The sequence below is a fragment of the Cyrtonyx montezumae genome, unplaced genomic scaffold (genome assembly GCF_038088225.1).
Source record: "Cyrtonyx montezumae isolate F1298 unplaced genomic scaffold, pur_monq_1.0 scaffold_22, whole genome shotgun sequence".
In the NCBI taxonomy this organism is placed as follows: Eukaryota; Metazoa; Chordata; class Aves; order Galliformes; family Odontophoridae; genus Cyrtonyx; species Cyrtonyx montezumae.
This window is the reverse complement of record NW_027071959.1, coordinates 3,087,682-3,104,765: the sequence shown is the minus strand read 5'-3', so window position 1 is coordinate 3,104,765 and position 17,084 is coordinate 3,087,682. Positions and strand designations below refer to the sequence as shown.

The 17,084-nt window shown below is 50.7% G+C and overlaps 1 protein-coding gene across 1 annotated transcript in view; it reads right to left on the bottom strand.

Annotated features, from left to right (window-relative positions):
- GRIK4 (glutamate ionotropic receptor kainate type subunit 4) overlaps positions 1–14,925 on the bottom strand; it is an 85,731-nt gene extending 70,806 nt beyond the window's left edge. Inside the window, exon 1 of the mRNA XM_065738485.1 lies at positions 14,844–14,925. Coding sequence (XP_065594557.1) covers positions 14,844–14,925 — 82 coding nt within the window. The remainder of the gene's footprint in view (positions 1–14,843) is intronic.
- Positions 14,926–17,084: the final 2,159 nt, after the last annotated feature.

Here is a 17,084-nt window from a genome sequence, read left to right as displayed (position 1 = left end):
TGCAACGCTGCACAGTGGGCAAAAGCCAGCAGGAAAAGTGCTCCTAATCATCCAGAACGTGGAACGGAAAGCTCGACGAGCCTGTGTTTTCATAGCACCAAATTAGGCTCATCAGGTTACCCACTATGGGCACAATAATTTTTTAAGTGTTCCTTTGAGGCAGATAAAAGATAACAGAAATGGTTTCAGCAGAGCACTTCGGGCTATTTGGCTAAAAGCAGCTTTTGTCTCCTTCGTACGTGAGTCCAGATGGAAGGCTGCCTGCCCCCACGTCCCAAAACCCAAGAGCCATGGGGGCCTGTGCAGACCCCAAGGGCCACGGGGGCTTGGAGCACAGCACCCTTACACTGCATTGGTCCCTCTGTGCCCAGAGTACAGCACAGAACCCAAACACAGCTCTCTGCATATGCACACATCAATGTAACAGAGCTGCGGTGCTCAGGGTAAGGATGCAAGCCTGTGCCCTCAGCTCGGGCTGCCTCACTTCCAAACCACTGCACATCCCATCAGCAGAAGACTCCTGACCCGCACAGAATTTAAGACGGTGAGAGAGGTTTAAAGCAGCAAATCCGTTTTGTCTATTCCGCTTAGGTCAGCAGTGGATCTTCGCTCCATCTGCTCCCTGAACATGACATGACATGAGAAATGTCCTTGGGGACCATCGGGAAATGGGGACAACTCCTTCCTTCTGCTCAGCAGTGCTTTTTTTTTTTTGTGGAGAACTACAGTGAAAAGCTATTAGTGGTACACCAGCATTATTTCTTCCACTGGAAAGGACCAAACCATGTGTGTGTCACGAGGCCAACCCCATAGGCACCTAAGTCTACTTTCTACAGCTTGAGAGGCCAAGCAAGAGGCAGAGAACATCACCACTGCTGCTCCCCCCAGCCAGCAAGCTGAGCCCTGCTATCCAACCCATCCCCAGCTTGGACAGAACTCACAGCAATATGTAATGGTCCAAATTCAGAGCAGCAAAAACACAGAAATTGGAAAATTAAGAGATGGGAGAGAAAGAAGACAGCACATACCACCAGCCCCAGGTAACAAAGTTCAGAAGGCAGTGGGCTTCAATACGTGCTCATGTCAGCCCCCAGTTCCCCATGCACCCAACCCTTTGTCTGCATTCTCCTTGCAGAAAAAAACAACAACAAAAAAACAACCAGGTAGCTTCTTTTGCAATGCTAAGTACACCTGTTTGCCTTTAATAAGACAGACTGGTATCAATTAGAGGACAAAACCATTAGAGGCAATTTGTTTAGTCAAATCAGTGACAAGCCCGTATCACGTTAACAGTGCTCCCCATGGCCCTGATCTCAGTAGGGGTTTGGAGGCTCTGGGACTGCTGGAGCTCCCCAGCCCCCATTGCCTTCAGCAGCATTTGTGCTCCCAAAGCCATCTCAACCTACAGCACCCACACACAGAACGAGGCTCCCATCCCCGTGGTCTGTCCCAGCCAGCTCCTGAGAGCTCAACAGACCCCAATTAAAGGCCCCTAAGATGCTCTGTCTCTGTAGGATGCTCAGCACTCGCCCAGCCACAAAAGCAGCACTCCCCTTGCTGCGTGCCTGAAGCACTCCAAGCTAGTTCCTGCTGCTCCTTTCCTGTACCCACCTCTCAGAGATCCTGCACACACCGCTGCACAGCAGTGGTGCCATGCTCCCAGGGTTAATTGGCCCTTTGCATCTCTGGGGCTGCTTCCTCCTTTAATAGCCAATTAGGCCTTATTAGCGACGTTGCCATTTCCATCCAAGGCTCCCAGCGGTGGTCTGGAAGCTACAAATTCCTCTCAGTAACCCTCCTCACAAGGCTGCGTGGCCTTTTGCGTTGCAAACTGACGGCTGTGCTCAGCACGTGGCCCCATTGCTGCTCAGGGCATGCTGACATGGGAAATACCTGCGAGCAGCCCAACCCACCCGAAGAGACCAACATCCTCCGTGCATCTTCCAACGGGCCTCAGCACAACTGCACGTGGACACATTAAGAGGAGCACGGTCTGCTCCCAGCACATGTTGACACACTGCAGCACGGATCAATAGAAAGAGAGCTAGATAATGGCAATTGATTTTACACGTGTAATAAAGTTGTGGAGTCTCTGATTCACGCATTAGTAAGTGCTCATTTTATTGACCCGAAGGGCAAGGGGACCAAGGCGTTGTGGTGCTTTATTCTGAAAAGCAAGCAGCATTTGCTAATGAGAGATGGGCCAGGTCCCTCCTCATCACTCTGCTTCACCACTCCCATTGCTGCTCTCTCTGGACCCATAGCTCAGTGTGAGCAGCTCCCAGCATTTCTCTGGGAGATGAACATACCCCAAACCAGCTGCCTCCTCACTACCACTTTTTCCCCCCTTTGAACACACAGCAGTTGCTCCAACCCACCTCATTTCAGTGAGCTCCTTTGGTCTGAATTCAGCCCACCACTCCTCTGCAAAGCACAGAAACACTCACACTGTGCTGACCCTGACAAAAACTGACCCTCACCACTGCAAATGATGAGTTATGACAACAGAGTCTTCTCCCTTACGCAAAGCATCATGGCAGCAGAAGGAGGACGAGCCTGTACTGAGAAAGAAGCACGTTAGCCAGCAGGCAGTTGATAAGATCCTCCTGAGCTCGGTATATATAAAGAGGATGACTCCATCCATTTTGCACAAGCCTCCTGCAAACACATGGCAGAGCTGCATCGTGCCTGAGGCAGGGGCTGATGAAGCCTTTGTGATTGAAAAACACAAAGAAAGACCTGACAGCAAGCCTGGGCATCCCACCCGACATTCCAAGGCAGTGCCACCAGAAGGATCCTGGTTTGAAAAACAAGGCTGAAGAGAGACTGAATTGCAAAAGGACACGCAATAAGGAATGATTCAAAGGCGTATCACAGGAAAGATTGGGCCAGGACATAACTCCTCCTAATGGAGTCTCGCTCAGGTTGTGCTCACAGCACTATGTGTATACACAGGAAGATAAAGCCAGGCACCCACGGCTATAAACCAGATGTTTAAATTAGTAGGGATCCAAAGGAGGCGAATAAAACGCTGCGAAGAATTATGCATCAACATCTACATAGAGGCTGAAGGAGCTAACAGCGTTCCTAGAAAAGCAGCAACTAAATACGACGCAGGGAGAGATGGGGAGAGCAAGATAGCTCCACCATAAAGTGCAAAAGAAAATCACTTAAAGATGAAGAAGATATTTAAGGATGGCTTTAAAAGCAAGAAATGAACGTGGAGCTGCGGAAACAGGAGAAGGATGCTTTTTCACATACACAAAAAGAACAACCACCACCTAAACTTCAGATTAAAGCAATTCTACTTCCACAAAACCTGGGAATGATTTCCTGGGAGTGCAGCCCTGTGCTCGCTGCACCGCTGGACCTGCCTGTCCCTTTGCTCCAGCACTGCAGACACAGCTCTGTGAGGATCTCAGCCCCTCGTAGCTGTGATGGACAGTACACCAGCCCGGGCCTTGGGAGATGCAGGTGTTAATTTGAGAGCTTGCCACAGGCAGTTCCTTTCATTTTCTCTGTGCCTCCGCTTCACATCTAGACCATGAGAACAAATGTTACCGTCAAACCCAAAGTCCATCCAATAACTCCCACTAATAGCTTCCCAGCCTTCAGCTACTCTCAGGTTAGGGAACTTCTGAAAGCAATGTTGGTTAGGTACTTAATAACTCCTAAGTGCTTTTCTCTGAGCCTGCCCAGTGCCTTAAAACATGAAAACTTTTTGCACTCAGAACATCCCTTGAGCTCAACGTGTCAACCCTCTGACAAATGAGACCATCATAGAACCACGTAGAAAAGACCCTTAAGATCATCAAGTCCGACCACGACCCAGTGCTCCAAGCCCAACACTAAATCATGTCCCAAAGCATCACATCCATATGTCTCATAAATGCCTGCAGGGATGGGGACTCCACCATTCTGCACGGACACACGCTCACCATGATCTGGGGTTGGCTCAGGGCTGTTTAGGACACAGATTTCCTTCTACCCAGCACTGAGCCCAGCCCTGCCTGAAAGCTGCAACCCACCCCAAGCAGACAAATTGCTTCGTACTCTCATGCTCAACTCTCTGTTGGGTTATCAGTGTGGAGACATCCTCTGTTTGCTGCTATCAAAATACTGCCACTCACCTGTGGGATTAACATGGTGACAACATCATTAGAAACCTGATGGAGTTTGGAAACCTTCAGAGGTTGCAGAAAATTCATTCCTCAGCCCAACGAACACTGCCTCTCTCCAAGCACAACAGCACTGCCCCTTCTGCTTGGATCCCAGCACAGCAGCCAAGAATGACAGCTGTCAGGGCTCAGCTCCCTCTGGAACCAACCAAAGTGCACACGGTGCCCAAAGCCCATCAGCAGCACGGCTCCCATCAACCAGCAGCACAGCACACGGAGCAAACTCACAGGCGAACAACTCAGGCTGCTGCTCTACTCCCACCTCTTCCCTTTTATCCCACACCCCACTCCCCCAGACACACTTCAGCAGCAGACAAAACACTGCTTTCATCCTTCCCTGCCATCACCACTCCCGCACGACGCTGGCACTGCGTCACCGCACTGCTGGGGAATGGGGACAGGAGCGACCTCGCTCACACCAGCACAGCACTGCCCTGCACCAAGGTGACACGACCAACAGCTCTTCCCCACGGCGCTCACATTTCCATTTCCATTTTGACTCATTCTCACGGTATGAAACTTCTGCAACACCTCGGCACGCGTGGCTGAGGAGCGTGCTGTCTCGCTCCCGATGTACACATATATTTTTAGCCTTGATCCCTACATTAGAGAAAAGTCACCCTTTTAGAAGAGCCGTTTTATTGCCAAGCGATATTAGCCCAATGAAGAAAATCGCTCCTAATTTTTATAAATTATCTCATCATCTGCAACTAATTAGCAGCTGCTGAAAGCTGGGAAATCGCTTTTCGCTCTGCAGAGACCCGCTCGGAGCGATGCAGAAACCATCCATCCCTGATGGTCAGGGCTTTGTGTGCAGAATGCAGCCGGACCCGGGGCTCATCCTGCTGCCATCCCAGCAGGTCGGAGCACTGTCGCTGCAGGACACAGCCGTGATGCAGCTCAGCTGCAAACTTTATTAGAATCCAATCTAATCAAGGCACTGCAGCTCTCCGTTCTCCTTACCCTTGCTCCTAGCGCTGGTGCCTCTGTCTGTGCCGCTGTAAATGTGTCTATAAAAGTAAAATGAGCAAGCAGCCAGTGGGTAAATGGCACTTAATCAGAAGAAAATGTATACCCTGGTGGGTAGTAAACTGCTATTAAGTTGGGGGGGGAGAGACAGAAGAAAATAATAAGCTATAAATGGACAACCAAATAAATCTCCTGCCATACCAAGTGGGAGCACAGCTGGTTAGGTGCCACCTCCAGTGAGTTGTGAGCAAAATATTTATTGGCTGCTGAGCACCTGGCAGCAGGAGGGGGAGCAATGGGAGCATCAGAGCAGCACTGCTTCCACTGCACAACACCAGCTGCCTATGGCACCCTCAGTGCTTCTGACCACGCACATGGCCTTAGGGAGCACTGACCAAGCTGTGATGGCAGCTCCAGTTGGCGCTCTCTGCTGTGAGGATGGAGCCCCAAGCTTGGAAACCCTCCTCCAGCATCCCTACCCTGAGCCTTAGAGGGTCAACGAGGCAGCAGAGCAGACAGCTGAGCTACAACTGCACTAAAGCTACGCACACCGAAGGACTTGAAGACCTCCAGTGCCTGAGAGAGCCTTAATTTAATACAGAGAAAATGTGATCTGGGACCTGCGAGACCCTGAAGGAAGAGCTCCTCAGAGAGGGGCACCATAGTGGAGGGGATTATCATCAAAGCCACAAGAATGGAATCATCTCAGCCTGAAAGAGAGGTGCTGCCTTCTGTGGGATGTGGAGCTCCCGCCAGCTTTCATGGGAATATGGGGCAAGGTGGGAGCAGAGGGACTCTGAGGAATGATATGGCAAAAGGGGAACCTGTCTCAGCCATTTCTGTGCCCACAGTCCTGTCCAGGGCTCACACAAAGGGCAGAACCCAGCCCCACCAAATTAAAAGACAGCATGACAGGGAAAATAAAATACCCTCCTTCACTTATCACCTAGGCTGGCTGCTCTAATGAAGCTCTTGCACAGCTGAATTGCACCAGGTAAGTAAATAATTACTTGCTATTTCCCACTGTAGCTCAAAGAGCACATTCGCTGGCTGAGGCTGAAATCCAAACCAGGCATGTGTCATGCCCAGGTTGATAGGGAAAAGGCACAAAGGCAGTGAGGAGCTCAGCCCTGTGCCCTCACACAGCAGTGGGCACCTGCTGCTCTCCAACACAACCTCAGCTGCACAGCAAGGGATCACCCGATCTCAGTGCTCACACCTCCATTTCCTGGCTAGAAAAACACATAAAAACAATGTTTTTTTCCCCTCTTTCTACAGTTCCAAACCCTCAGCTTTTAACTGAATGAATGCCTTCAGATTTATCACCCAGGGAAAGGTTTTCGGTACAGGGAAAGACTGCGTCCCATATTTCTTTGGAAAGCAGCTGTATGTTACAGCCAACCCAAAGGGCCCAGCACCCGTGGTTGGAGACTGCTGTTAGAATCAGAAGGGAAGAAAATAACAAACGAGAGGTGCAAGAAAAAGCAACGCCTGCATTTCATTGCACCACGTTTTGCATTAATGCACCTGCAATTCTGCACCGAGCGGAGCAAGTGCAGATGTGCAGCCCCATCACTGCCCTCACTGCCACGTGCAGGGTGCTCTGCTCTCCCTTACGGCTGCAAAATGATAATAATAATACTAAAATAAAGCAGGCAGACAGCAACCTGTTGCACCATCCCCGCAGGTGCCGGCTGCAGCCCGGGCACACAGAGCCAGTTCTGCCTTTTTGAGCATGAATAATGCTGGATTGTTTCCAGATGAGGGGGTGGGGGAGAGCAAACAGTAGAGCCAGGGCATTTAAAAACAGAGCTATATTCAGCAAATGGCTGCTTTTCCAAAGGGCCCTGGGTGTTAGTCACTCAGATGCTCTTTCTGGCAATTCTTCCGGAGTTTTGCTTTGCTTTGTTTTCTATTTGTTCTCAGTTTTACCTTCTCACGTTAGAAAGCATCCCTGCTCTGTACTCTCCCCAGCAGCAGCAGAGGAAACTCACTGACCTGGTGCTCCTCTCACTCTGAGCCACCCAACACCGTGGAGGTGAAGTGATCCCCAGGTGCTGGACACGTGTCCCACACGTGCACTCAGTGGCACCAACCTCTGCTCAAAGCCACCACCTGAAGCTGTCCCCCACACGCCCGTGGTGTGATCAGCACTCCCAGGACACCCAACAGCCCCCACCCCTTGCACCTTTGCACCAAAACCCAAGGGCCTGGGGCCATGGGATGGAGAAGAGAAGGCAGTAGGGCCGCAGACAGCTCCCCACCACCCTGCAGAGCTTGGGGGCTACAGCTCCTGCTTCTCTGTTCATGAATGAGGTGGCCAAGGGGCTGCTACCTGCCCAGCACTGCCTGCTCCTCCACAGCTATTACAGACTATCAAGTAAATGAGACATGTTATAGGAGAAAAAAAGATAGCAAAGAGCCTGTATTTACACAGGAGCCTGTAATGAGTCCATTGCTGTGTCAGCTCTGCATGCCTGACAAGGCAGGCGAGATGAACTTTGGGTCTCCTGCCTTCATTTCATTTCCTCTTCATAAAGCCAAGCACAGCGGCCACAGATGAATTTTTCCCTCTCCTTCCCTTCCCGGACCTACCCTGAGGTGCCCTGATATCACCCAGGTGCACAGCAAGGCTGCCTCCATGCCAGCCCAGAGCCATCCCACCTGGCACAGACACCTCCTTCCCCCTCATGCTCTCTGGGCATTTCCCTTCCACACGTCCCTGACTAAGCACAGCTGGTCTCTTCCATTCATTTTGCTCCCACTATCAGCAACTCCTCCAGCAGTATCTGCAGGGCTGCTGGGACTGAAACCACACAGAAACAGAAAACAGTAACCTAGAGATAGGGAAGGGAGGGAGTTCAAAGTGTTTTCCTGCTGAACGACAACCCAAGCCTCCTGCAAATCAAACTCTGGAGCTCATCAAGCAACTCTGACCGCTGAGGGTGCTTAATAAAGATTACTTTTCTACAGCTCCACTTGCCCGAGGCATCATTTGTTTCTAATGAGATGCTCCATGGGATTCAAATGCATGAGAGCAGAGCAGGCAACAAACCACAGCCATTACCATGATAACAAGCTTTCTGCTCCAAAACCCAATTGCTCAGCCCCACCTCCCACCCTGGTGATGCTCCTCAGCATCCTGGTGGTGCTGGACAAACACGGAGCTTGCAGCTATCTCCTAGCATCACCCCAAATGCTGGAGGCTCTGGGGGAGCTCTGTTGGGAGCTGCAGTGCTTAGGGCACTGCTTGCTGATCCCCAAAACCCAGCCCCAGCTCCTGCCACAGACTTTCACAGCTGGGGTGGCTCTCCCATGGGACAGCAAAGACTTTGCACAAGTGCTGTCATATCTCAGTGCCAATGCAGCCATTCTTGTGTGATGGCTGAGATATTTCAGAGTATGCCAGGAAAAATAAAGTGCTTCTTCCCACTGTACCAGGGCCCCGGGGAAACAAGAGTGCCAAAATATTCCACATGCCACTGAAATGGGTAGAAACACAGCAGACAATAAATGCTAAAGGGTTGCAAACTGCCAAGCTATCTTCTGTGAGAGGGATGTGGAACAAAAGGTTCTGAGATGCAGAAGCCAAATGACAGAGCAGACTTTTGCTGATGGGAAAGAAGTGCAGAGCAGCTGGGCATGGCCCGAAAACAGCTCAGCAGCAAAAAGGGTAAGGATGAACAGGGGCATCCTGCCACAGTGCAGTGAAATGCTTGTGAACCAGCCCTGCTGCAAAGCAAATGCTATCTGCTGAACACCAGGAAGGGCACACACGTGTTCTTGAGCACAAATCCAATACGATATTCATATCTACAAAGCAGCAAGATGGAGCAGCTCACCCCATCTTTTGAGTACAGGTTGGTGGGTTTGTCTTATCCAAGCAGAACCAGAAATCGGGCCTGGGAAGGAGATCCTCAGACAAACCCAGACTGCACCACGTCACGACTTCTCAGTCTGTGTTATCCCTTGGGGTTGGCAGGAACATCACAGAAGACTTAAGCTCATGTGGGATGAGCCTGAGGCGAGATCTCAGGCATTCATCCTGACTGTACCTCTATGATATGAAAGCAGCAATAATCCCAGAGGACACAGCACATGCCAATCAGCTCCAGCGTCTGCCATGTGCTGCAGCAATCTCCCAGCAAAGACAAATGTAGGAGCAAATAGAGCCCTTTCTTCCCTCCATCCCTGCTCTAGCTCCTTCCCTGAATGCAAGCATAGCAGCACAGGATGCATGAGCTCCCAGCATTTGTAGACAGCTGGTGCTCCAGTACATTTCCCCTTGTCCATCAGCCCTCTGTACCTCTCATTCTGACCCTCCCCATCTGCCCTGCTGCACGCTGCAAGCTTTTGCACCCGGGTTCCAGCTCCAGCAGCACAGAGCAGAGTCCCACAGTGCTGAGAGCTGACTACTCGGGCTCAGATCAGGTCCTCCCCTCCACGGACAATTCAGGAGCATCTGGAGCAGTTATGCTTTCATGACTATCGCTGAAGAGAGACAGGTCAGAAACACATGTGAGGTGACAGGTGACATCTGCACTGAGGCCAGCTACAGTTAGCTGGGAGCACCTGGCTGCCTTTCTGCAACAGACCTGCTCTTGCAGAAGGAGATCATCAGGGCCCATTAATAATTACTAGATTTCCTTCAAAATGAAATTGCAGCCCTCAAGGTTTGCAGCACTCTCTCTTCCCCTCCTCCTGGCAACAGAGAGGCTCCTTCCCAGTGCTCCTACATACTGCTCAGGAGGAGATCCGACTCCATCCATCCCAGGAAGTGTGATGCACTGCATAGCCCTGTGCTGGAACAGCCACACAGGGACACACAGTACCCAGAGAAGATATTGCCTTAACCATCCTCCTATGCTACCACAGAAAGAAGTACTCAAGGAGCTTGAACAAAGGCTACACGACGTACTAAGCAGTAAATGAGATCCTCACCAAAGTACAGAGCACTCAAGGGCAAATCATCCCCTTTGCTCTCATGGCTGCACTCTGGAGGATGGTGGCACAGACAGTTCCTTCCCTTCAACCCATGCACGTACTCCATAGGCTGAGCTTCTCCTCCAGCTGATGAAAACTCAGTTTATTAAATAAGGCAGCGCTCCAACAAGGGTAAATCCACAGATAATTTCACTCATTTAAACCTTATTTCATCTCTACCAAGTAGACTTATTTCCATTTAACTATCTTAATTCTTTTAGCACTATCCAGCTCCCAAATTGGTTTCAACAGCGGAATTGACATTCAACCATCATTTTCACATCACGTCCCATTTAGTTTCTCCAAACCCCTACACAGTGTCTGGAGGTGCATGGGGAATTCATTTGTGGTGTCTCTGGGAAAACTCACCTGCTCTCCTGCATCCTCAGGGCCATATCTGCACTGATCCACCAGCATCTGCCTCTCTGCTCTGTGGAGATGAGTGCTTCTAGGCAGCCAGCAAGGATACTGAAGGCGTAAGGAAGGGATCTGCCTTCTGTTTCTGCCATCCTGGCCATGGCACTGACCATGGTCTGAATTTTGCCCCATACAGAGCCAGGAGTTGGACTCAGCAGTCTTTATGGGATCTTTCCTGCTTTATGATCACTCAATCCTGCCCTGGGCACAACTCCCCCCACAGAGAACACCCCAAACAAAGGGCTCTGAAGAAGAGTGCTGCCAGCAACGAGCTGGGGGCACCCACTTTTCCACCTGCCACTATTTCAGGCATAGGTGCTCCCTTTTGTCCCCTCCCCCCCCCACACACAATGCAGCCAGCGAGCACAGTCCACAGCTCTGTGCCTTCCAAAGCCAAACCCACTCAGAGGCACTTGAAATCCATCCTTCCCTGGCTGGCTGCAGGCAGAGCCCGGGGCAGGGCTGGGCATGGGGTGCAGTGCATGCTGATCACAGGGCTCCTGCTGCACAGGGGCTTTCTGCACAAGCCTGGCTTGGGCTCAGGGCTGGAATTCATTCTGGCAGCTGTTTGGGCAGGGAACCAAGCATCTTTCATTCATGTAATTGACTGTTTTTTATTCACACATACACACACACACACACACATATATATATGAAAAAATAATGAAAGGAATGACAGAGCAGCTCTTGCTGGGACTGCTTTCACCATGAAAGCAGAAGATCTCTGTTCCAAATGCCTGAGTGGCTGAACCCACTGAGTGCTGCCCAGGGCACGAGGTGTAAAGCAGAGGGAACAGCTCTCAGCTCTGACCCAGGGCATGGGGGACCCTGCTTTGTACACTCAGTGCTGTCCCCTCAGGATTGCACCAGACCTCTCCCCAGCTCCTCTGTCCTGCTTTGTGCTCAATGAGCACTGCAGCAAGGCTGGCCAGCTTCCCACTGGGATCTGTCTCCGTATCACACGCATGTGGCTATAGAACAAACCAAAGCAAGGATGCACAACATGCACTGCCTCCCAGTTAAGGGATGATTAAGGTAAAATAGCTCTGCACAGAGGGGCGGGAGATGCTCTGTGCTGCTGAATCCACATCCCGTAGCATTGATCTGAGATATAAATCTGCTAATAATTTCTTATTCCTATTATCACAGCACGCTGTGTTCTGTGCGCCAACAACAAGGAGTATGGGGCCTGGCATCTCTGAGGGGGATTTGTTAAAAAAAAATAAGGAATTTTGCACATAGCTCAGGAAACATGAATCAAATATCACTTTCCTGGGTGATGCAAGGACACACCAACAGTGCTCTGCTACACGGGGCCACACAGGGCAGTAGGGAGCAAAGGGAGGGCTGTCTGCTGGCTGTGTGGCTCCAGGCTGCCTCTTCCCACCAACTCCAGTACTCATGGCTGCATGGGAATGTCTTCCCATGCTCTAGGGGATCCCAAGAACATTTCCTTGACATCACAATTCTTGACATTGCAGTTCCAGGAGCAGAGCAGGATTCACAGCCCCTCCAGTGCTCCAGATTTTGGGAATCCTGCCTAGAAGCAGAGACCAACATCCCAGGCTGGCTCTTCTGTTCACACCCCGCTGTCAGTTTGGGTTCTTAGAGCCTGCTTCTCCAGTGGGCCATTGGGCATGGGGTTTGCCAAGTGAAATACCCCACACCCTGAGCCTGCCACCCTCCCTGACAACCTCTGGGGCAGACAGGTCCCTCTGTGCTCTGTGGGGGTGAGCACAAGGTGATGGTCAGGCAAACACCAGTTTTGGTGGGATGTCCTGCCTGAGTGTGACCCTGTGCTCCAGGTGATGCTGCCTGAAGCAGGAGGTTGGCTGAGGGGATCCCAAGCGGTCCCTTCCAGTTTCAGCCATTCTGCCACTCTGTGACATGGACTGGCTTTGTCAGTGGAGATGAAACCTCACAGAGACAGACCAGGAGAGCTGACTGGTAAACAAAAGGCTCTCGGAAAAGAGAAGCTGTCTTGTGCAGAGCGCTCGGGTCCTTGTTATCCCCACAAAGGCCTCCTGCACAACACGCAGCAGGAAGCTTCCTCCAGGATGGGAGCAGAAGGGAATGCAGAGTTCAAACCTAAAGAAAGAGGCTGAAAATAAGATATGAAGCAGTGTATTTCCCATGTATCAAGAAGAGAAAGTAAACAGCAGTACCTCCGGGCACAGAGCAGGCTACAGACTGGTCCTGTGCATGCCACGCAAAGAAGGTCACCCCATGGGCCATGCTCTGCATTTTGCACCGACGATACCTCTGAATCTCCCAATGATGCAACACTCACACTGACCCCAGCACGTTCCCCTGGCCCATTACCAGATGCCTTTCAGGGTTATTTTAAATGTCAGCTCTCATTTTCTTTGAATATTCCAACGTTCTGCTCTCCTTCGCTATGCAGCACTGACTGATGTTGCTTTGATGCTGTACCACCCTGCCTTGCCCACAGCATGCTTTGGGGAATGGCTTCAGGGCTGCCAGTCATATTTTTCTTTCCTTTTATTTTCTGGTTTTGGTTTTCTTTTGTATGATTTTTTTTTAAATAAAACTGCATCTTAAAAACAGAACAGAAACAAACGCTCTCCTCAGCTCTTTACCCACCCACTTCAGACTTCATTATCAGAGGAGCTGCTTTAGACCTGTGGCTGTGGGAACTGACCAAGTCCTGAGCTCCTTGAGTCCTTCAGAGCTAGCTCAGGGCTGTGGGTGTCCCACCCTCAGGATAGGGGCACTTGGGGACATGAGCTCAGGCTCTCTGCCCCCTCGCACATAGCACCACCTGGCACAGAAGCTGCAACCTCTGATGCTCATTAGAAGGGTTGGGGATGTTCTTTCCCACTCCCACAACAACATTACTCCTGAAATCTCAACCCTTGCATTCCCTTTGCAGCATCCTAATGCAAGTTCCTCAGTCCTGTGAGCATTCTGCAGGCGAATTTGCACTTCCTTGCCCTGTGCAGGTGGAGAAACCAAGTACTTCTATCCTGGACTGGAGAGCAGTGATATAAATTTTTAGAGCAGTCTCTGCTAAGTACTGAGGCATACAGTTCTGATATCAGGCAGCACAACTTGGCAATGAGAACTGTACTGGAGAATAATATATTAAGGTTATGACTTAAGATCTCACCAGAGCATCAAGATGTCCCTTAGCCAGTTGTGGAAAACAGCATGGAAGACAAAACCAGCCATGGCAGGCAGATTCCCATCCACCAGGCAGATCCCTCCGCCCAGTCCCAGCTCTTGGAAACACCTTCTCATTCCCTTCCAGCGGAGGAAGGCAGCCATGCCAGCTCCTCACCTAATGCCATGAAGTTTTCACCTTCACTATCCAAACCATCCTCATTCTTCAACATCCTCATAACATCCTGTCCATCCCTATCCTTCAATATCCTCATAACAACCCATCCATCCCCATCCTTTGAATCATAACATCCCGTCCATCACCATCCTTCAATATAACATCCATCCATCTTCATCCTTCGATACTTTCATAACACATTGCCCATCCCCACCCCAGGCCCAGGAGGAGGACCTCCCACCAACGTGAGATGCAGCTCCAGTGCTTCCCAAGCACCATGGAGGCAGGAGCTATCAAACAGCCTGGCTGCATTTCTGAGCCACTCCGAGCTCTGATAGCAAAGGGGAGAAGTAATTTAACTTCAAGCGTCACCTGTGAAAGTTGCAAATGCAGACAGGAAAAGATTAGCTTATCTGCAACAAAGAGTTAAAAAGAACAGCTGGCAGCTTCAGAGAACAGCCGGGAGAGGCAGCTCCTTCCCAACAGCGGTGCTGCAAAGCAAGTTTCATTACAAGGTTTCTGCATGCATTTCTTTTTCCTAATCCGTGCAGGCAGAAGCAAAGATGACAGTGCCTCTTCCTGAGCACTTTTTAATAAAGCCCAGAGGAGAAGCAATTCCTGGGATTCGGTTACAAATGGAGCAGCTTTGAGTTATTAATGTTCTTGTGGGACGCTCGGTTTGGGCTCAAACACTCCTCTCTCATCAACGTGGGGACAAATACATTTGCAACTGAAAATCACTTCTTTCTCTGCAGAGCTCATGGGAGCGTCGTGGGGTGGGGGGGAGCTCCATATCCCTCAGTGCCTCCTCCAGGAGCAGCATTCACTTCCCATTTACACAGAAAAAGGTTCCCATCAGGAAACATTACCGCCTTAAAAGTCAATGCAAACGCATACGCTCACACACACACACAGTTATAATAACCCAACACATTTTGTTTGCAACATGACAAGAGCTCTGGGCTCACAGTGGGAACCCAATGAGTGGTACTCACCGATGCGTAGGGCGTGTGGGCTGGCGGCCGTCCTCATCAGCCACAGCAGAAGGAGCACCAGAGGCGCCCATACACGGGGCATCTTCCATAAATCCTCATGGAGCCCAACGGTGGTCTGGGCATGACATCACTCTGCGGGGAGAGCACAGCACCGTGAGCACCGTGGAGTGATGGCAGCGTGTTGGACCCGCGATGAGGATCTGTTGACCAGAGGGGAGGAGAGAGCAACTGACAGACCATGAGGTGTTTGGGAATTGGAGGTGAACTGGGTGATGAGCTTCTAGCAAAGTATGGGAGAGAACCCCAAGGAAAAGTCCAAATATTTCATCTCAGTATTGGTAGTGCTTCCACAAAAACAAATGGAAATCAATATTGAGTCACATCTTATTTCATTCCTCAGTTGTTGTTTTTCTTTTTTCTTTTTTCCTTTTAAATTTAAAACATCCTGCAACTTACTGGATTTAGGATAGGATCGAACGTTCTCATAGCAAAACAAGAGTTAAGGGACAGGAGTTAGAGACCAGCCCAGACAGGAGCTCCTCGTGCTGTTCCTGCCCCATCTCCTTCTCCCTTCTCTGCTCAACATGAGAAGACCCAGGGGGTCCATTCCCTCCTCCTCCTGCTGAGCAGTCCCATGCTCAGCACAGAGCTCTCATGTTCAAACCCCCAACACTGACAGAACGAACTGGGGCACGTGAAGAACCCACAAAGCCCTCCCTAGTGCAGGTAACAACACCCTATTCCACAATGATCCCCACTGCACAGTTAAACACACTGTTAACAAACACCATTTCCAGTAGTTAGAACAAGATCTTGCATTATGAAAGAAATTCTTGTCCCTCATGTTGATGAAATTATCTCGGCAGGCAGTAATGTCCTTAAATGCTGACTCCAAGCATTTCCTGTTGCCTTCTCTCTCCTCCAGCTTTCAGACAAGCACTCCTACACTCTCCCATTTGCCAAACGTGGGCCCATAGGAATGAGGCAAGGAACTGAGCCCACACTCACTCACCCTTCTGCATCACGTTGCTGTAAGGAAATCCGAGCTCCTGTGCTCTCACATAAAAAAAAAAAAAAAAAAGCAGGGACCCCACGCTCAGGTGTTATCCAGGCATGCCCAGCACACCCTGGTTTCCTGCTCAGCACATGTTAAAAGCAGCAGGAGCTGCTCAATCCCACCTGGAAGTCATTACCCACCCCTGCAAAGGGCAATGGCAATTTTCTCTTTTCAGTGGGAGTCACAGAGCAATGCTTACCAGGGAAAAGCCCAAAAAGGTGAAGCGTGTGGTAAATTGGTTGCTCGGAAGCGTTGGCAGCAGCAGAGGCAGACTGTGGAGCAACATATCATTTGAGCACTTCGAAGCAGTTATTGCAGAACTTTCCAAGCTATTGACAAAGCAGCAGGAGTGAATTGGATTTACCCACCTGCAAACACACATCTGGGGCCGTGTGGGGCACAAAGCTCCCAAAACCCCAAGGTGCTGAGCTGTCGCAGAACGCAAGGGCAAGCATTATATCTGCCTCTCCAGGTCAGCAGCCTCATGGGCTGCACCAGGGAAAGGCACCCTGCACACTGATCCCAGTGCAGCACAGCAAGCACCCAGACCCAGGACAGAGCATCGCTCCTGTTTGCAGCCCGGTGTGGTGAAGAGGTGAAGCATGAGGTTTGTGGGCACGCAGCTGCCTCTGCATTGCCAGCATGGAGTTAATAGCAAAGGCAAATAACACACACGGGGCACCCGCTGTGCCCTGCTCTGCGAGTGGTGGGGCTGTAATAACCTGGAACATGGAGCACAGAGGGGGACCGCCTTCACTTCAGCATTACCCACTGCTCAGAGCAGCATTCCAGTGCTCGGGTTTGTGAGCACAAACCCAAGGGACAGCTGTCAGCTATAGGAACACACCTTGTGTTCAGCAAGCAGCAGCGTTGCACAGCCTCTCACCACCCCACCAGAGACCACACGGTGATGGAGGTCCTGTTCTCTAAATTTGAGGATGGAAGGGTTGTGACAATAAAGGGGTGGGGGCTGCCGGGGCACAGCGTCGCAGTTCAGCACCACAGCTTCAGGACAGCTCCGGGCCGAGCGCTCCCACCGCGGGTCGGCCATGCTCGGCACTGCACCAGTCTGCCTTTATTTCCCCCTTAAGTCTCCACGTTTAGCCTTAAAAATTCAGAAGAAGAAAATAAATCAAGGCTAGAGGAACAGTTGTGAGCTCTCTCAGGAGATAAAAGTCTCTAAA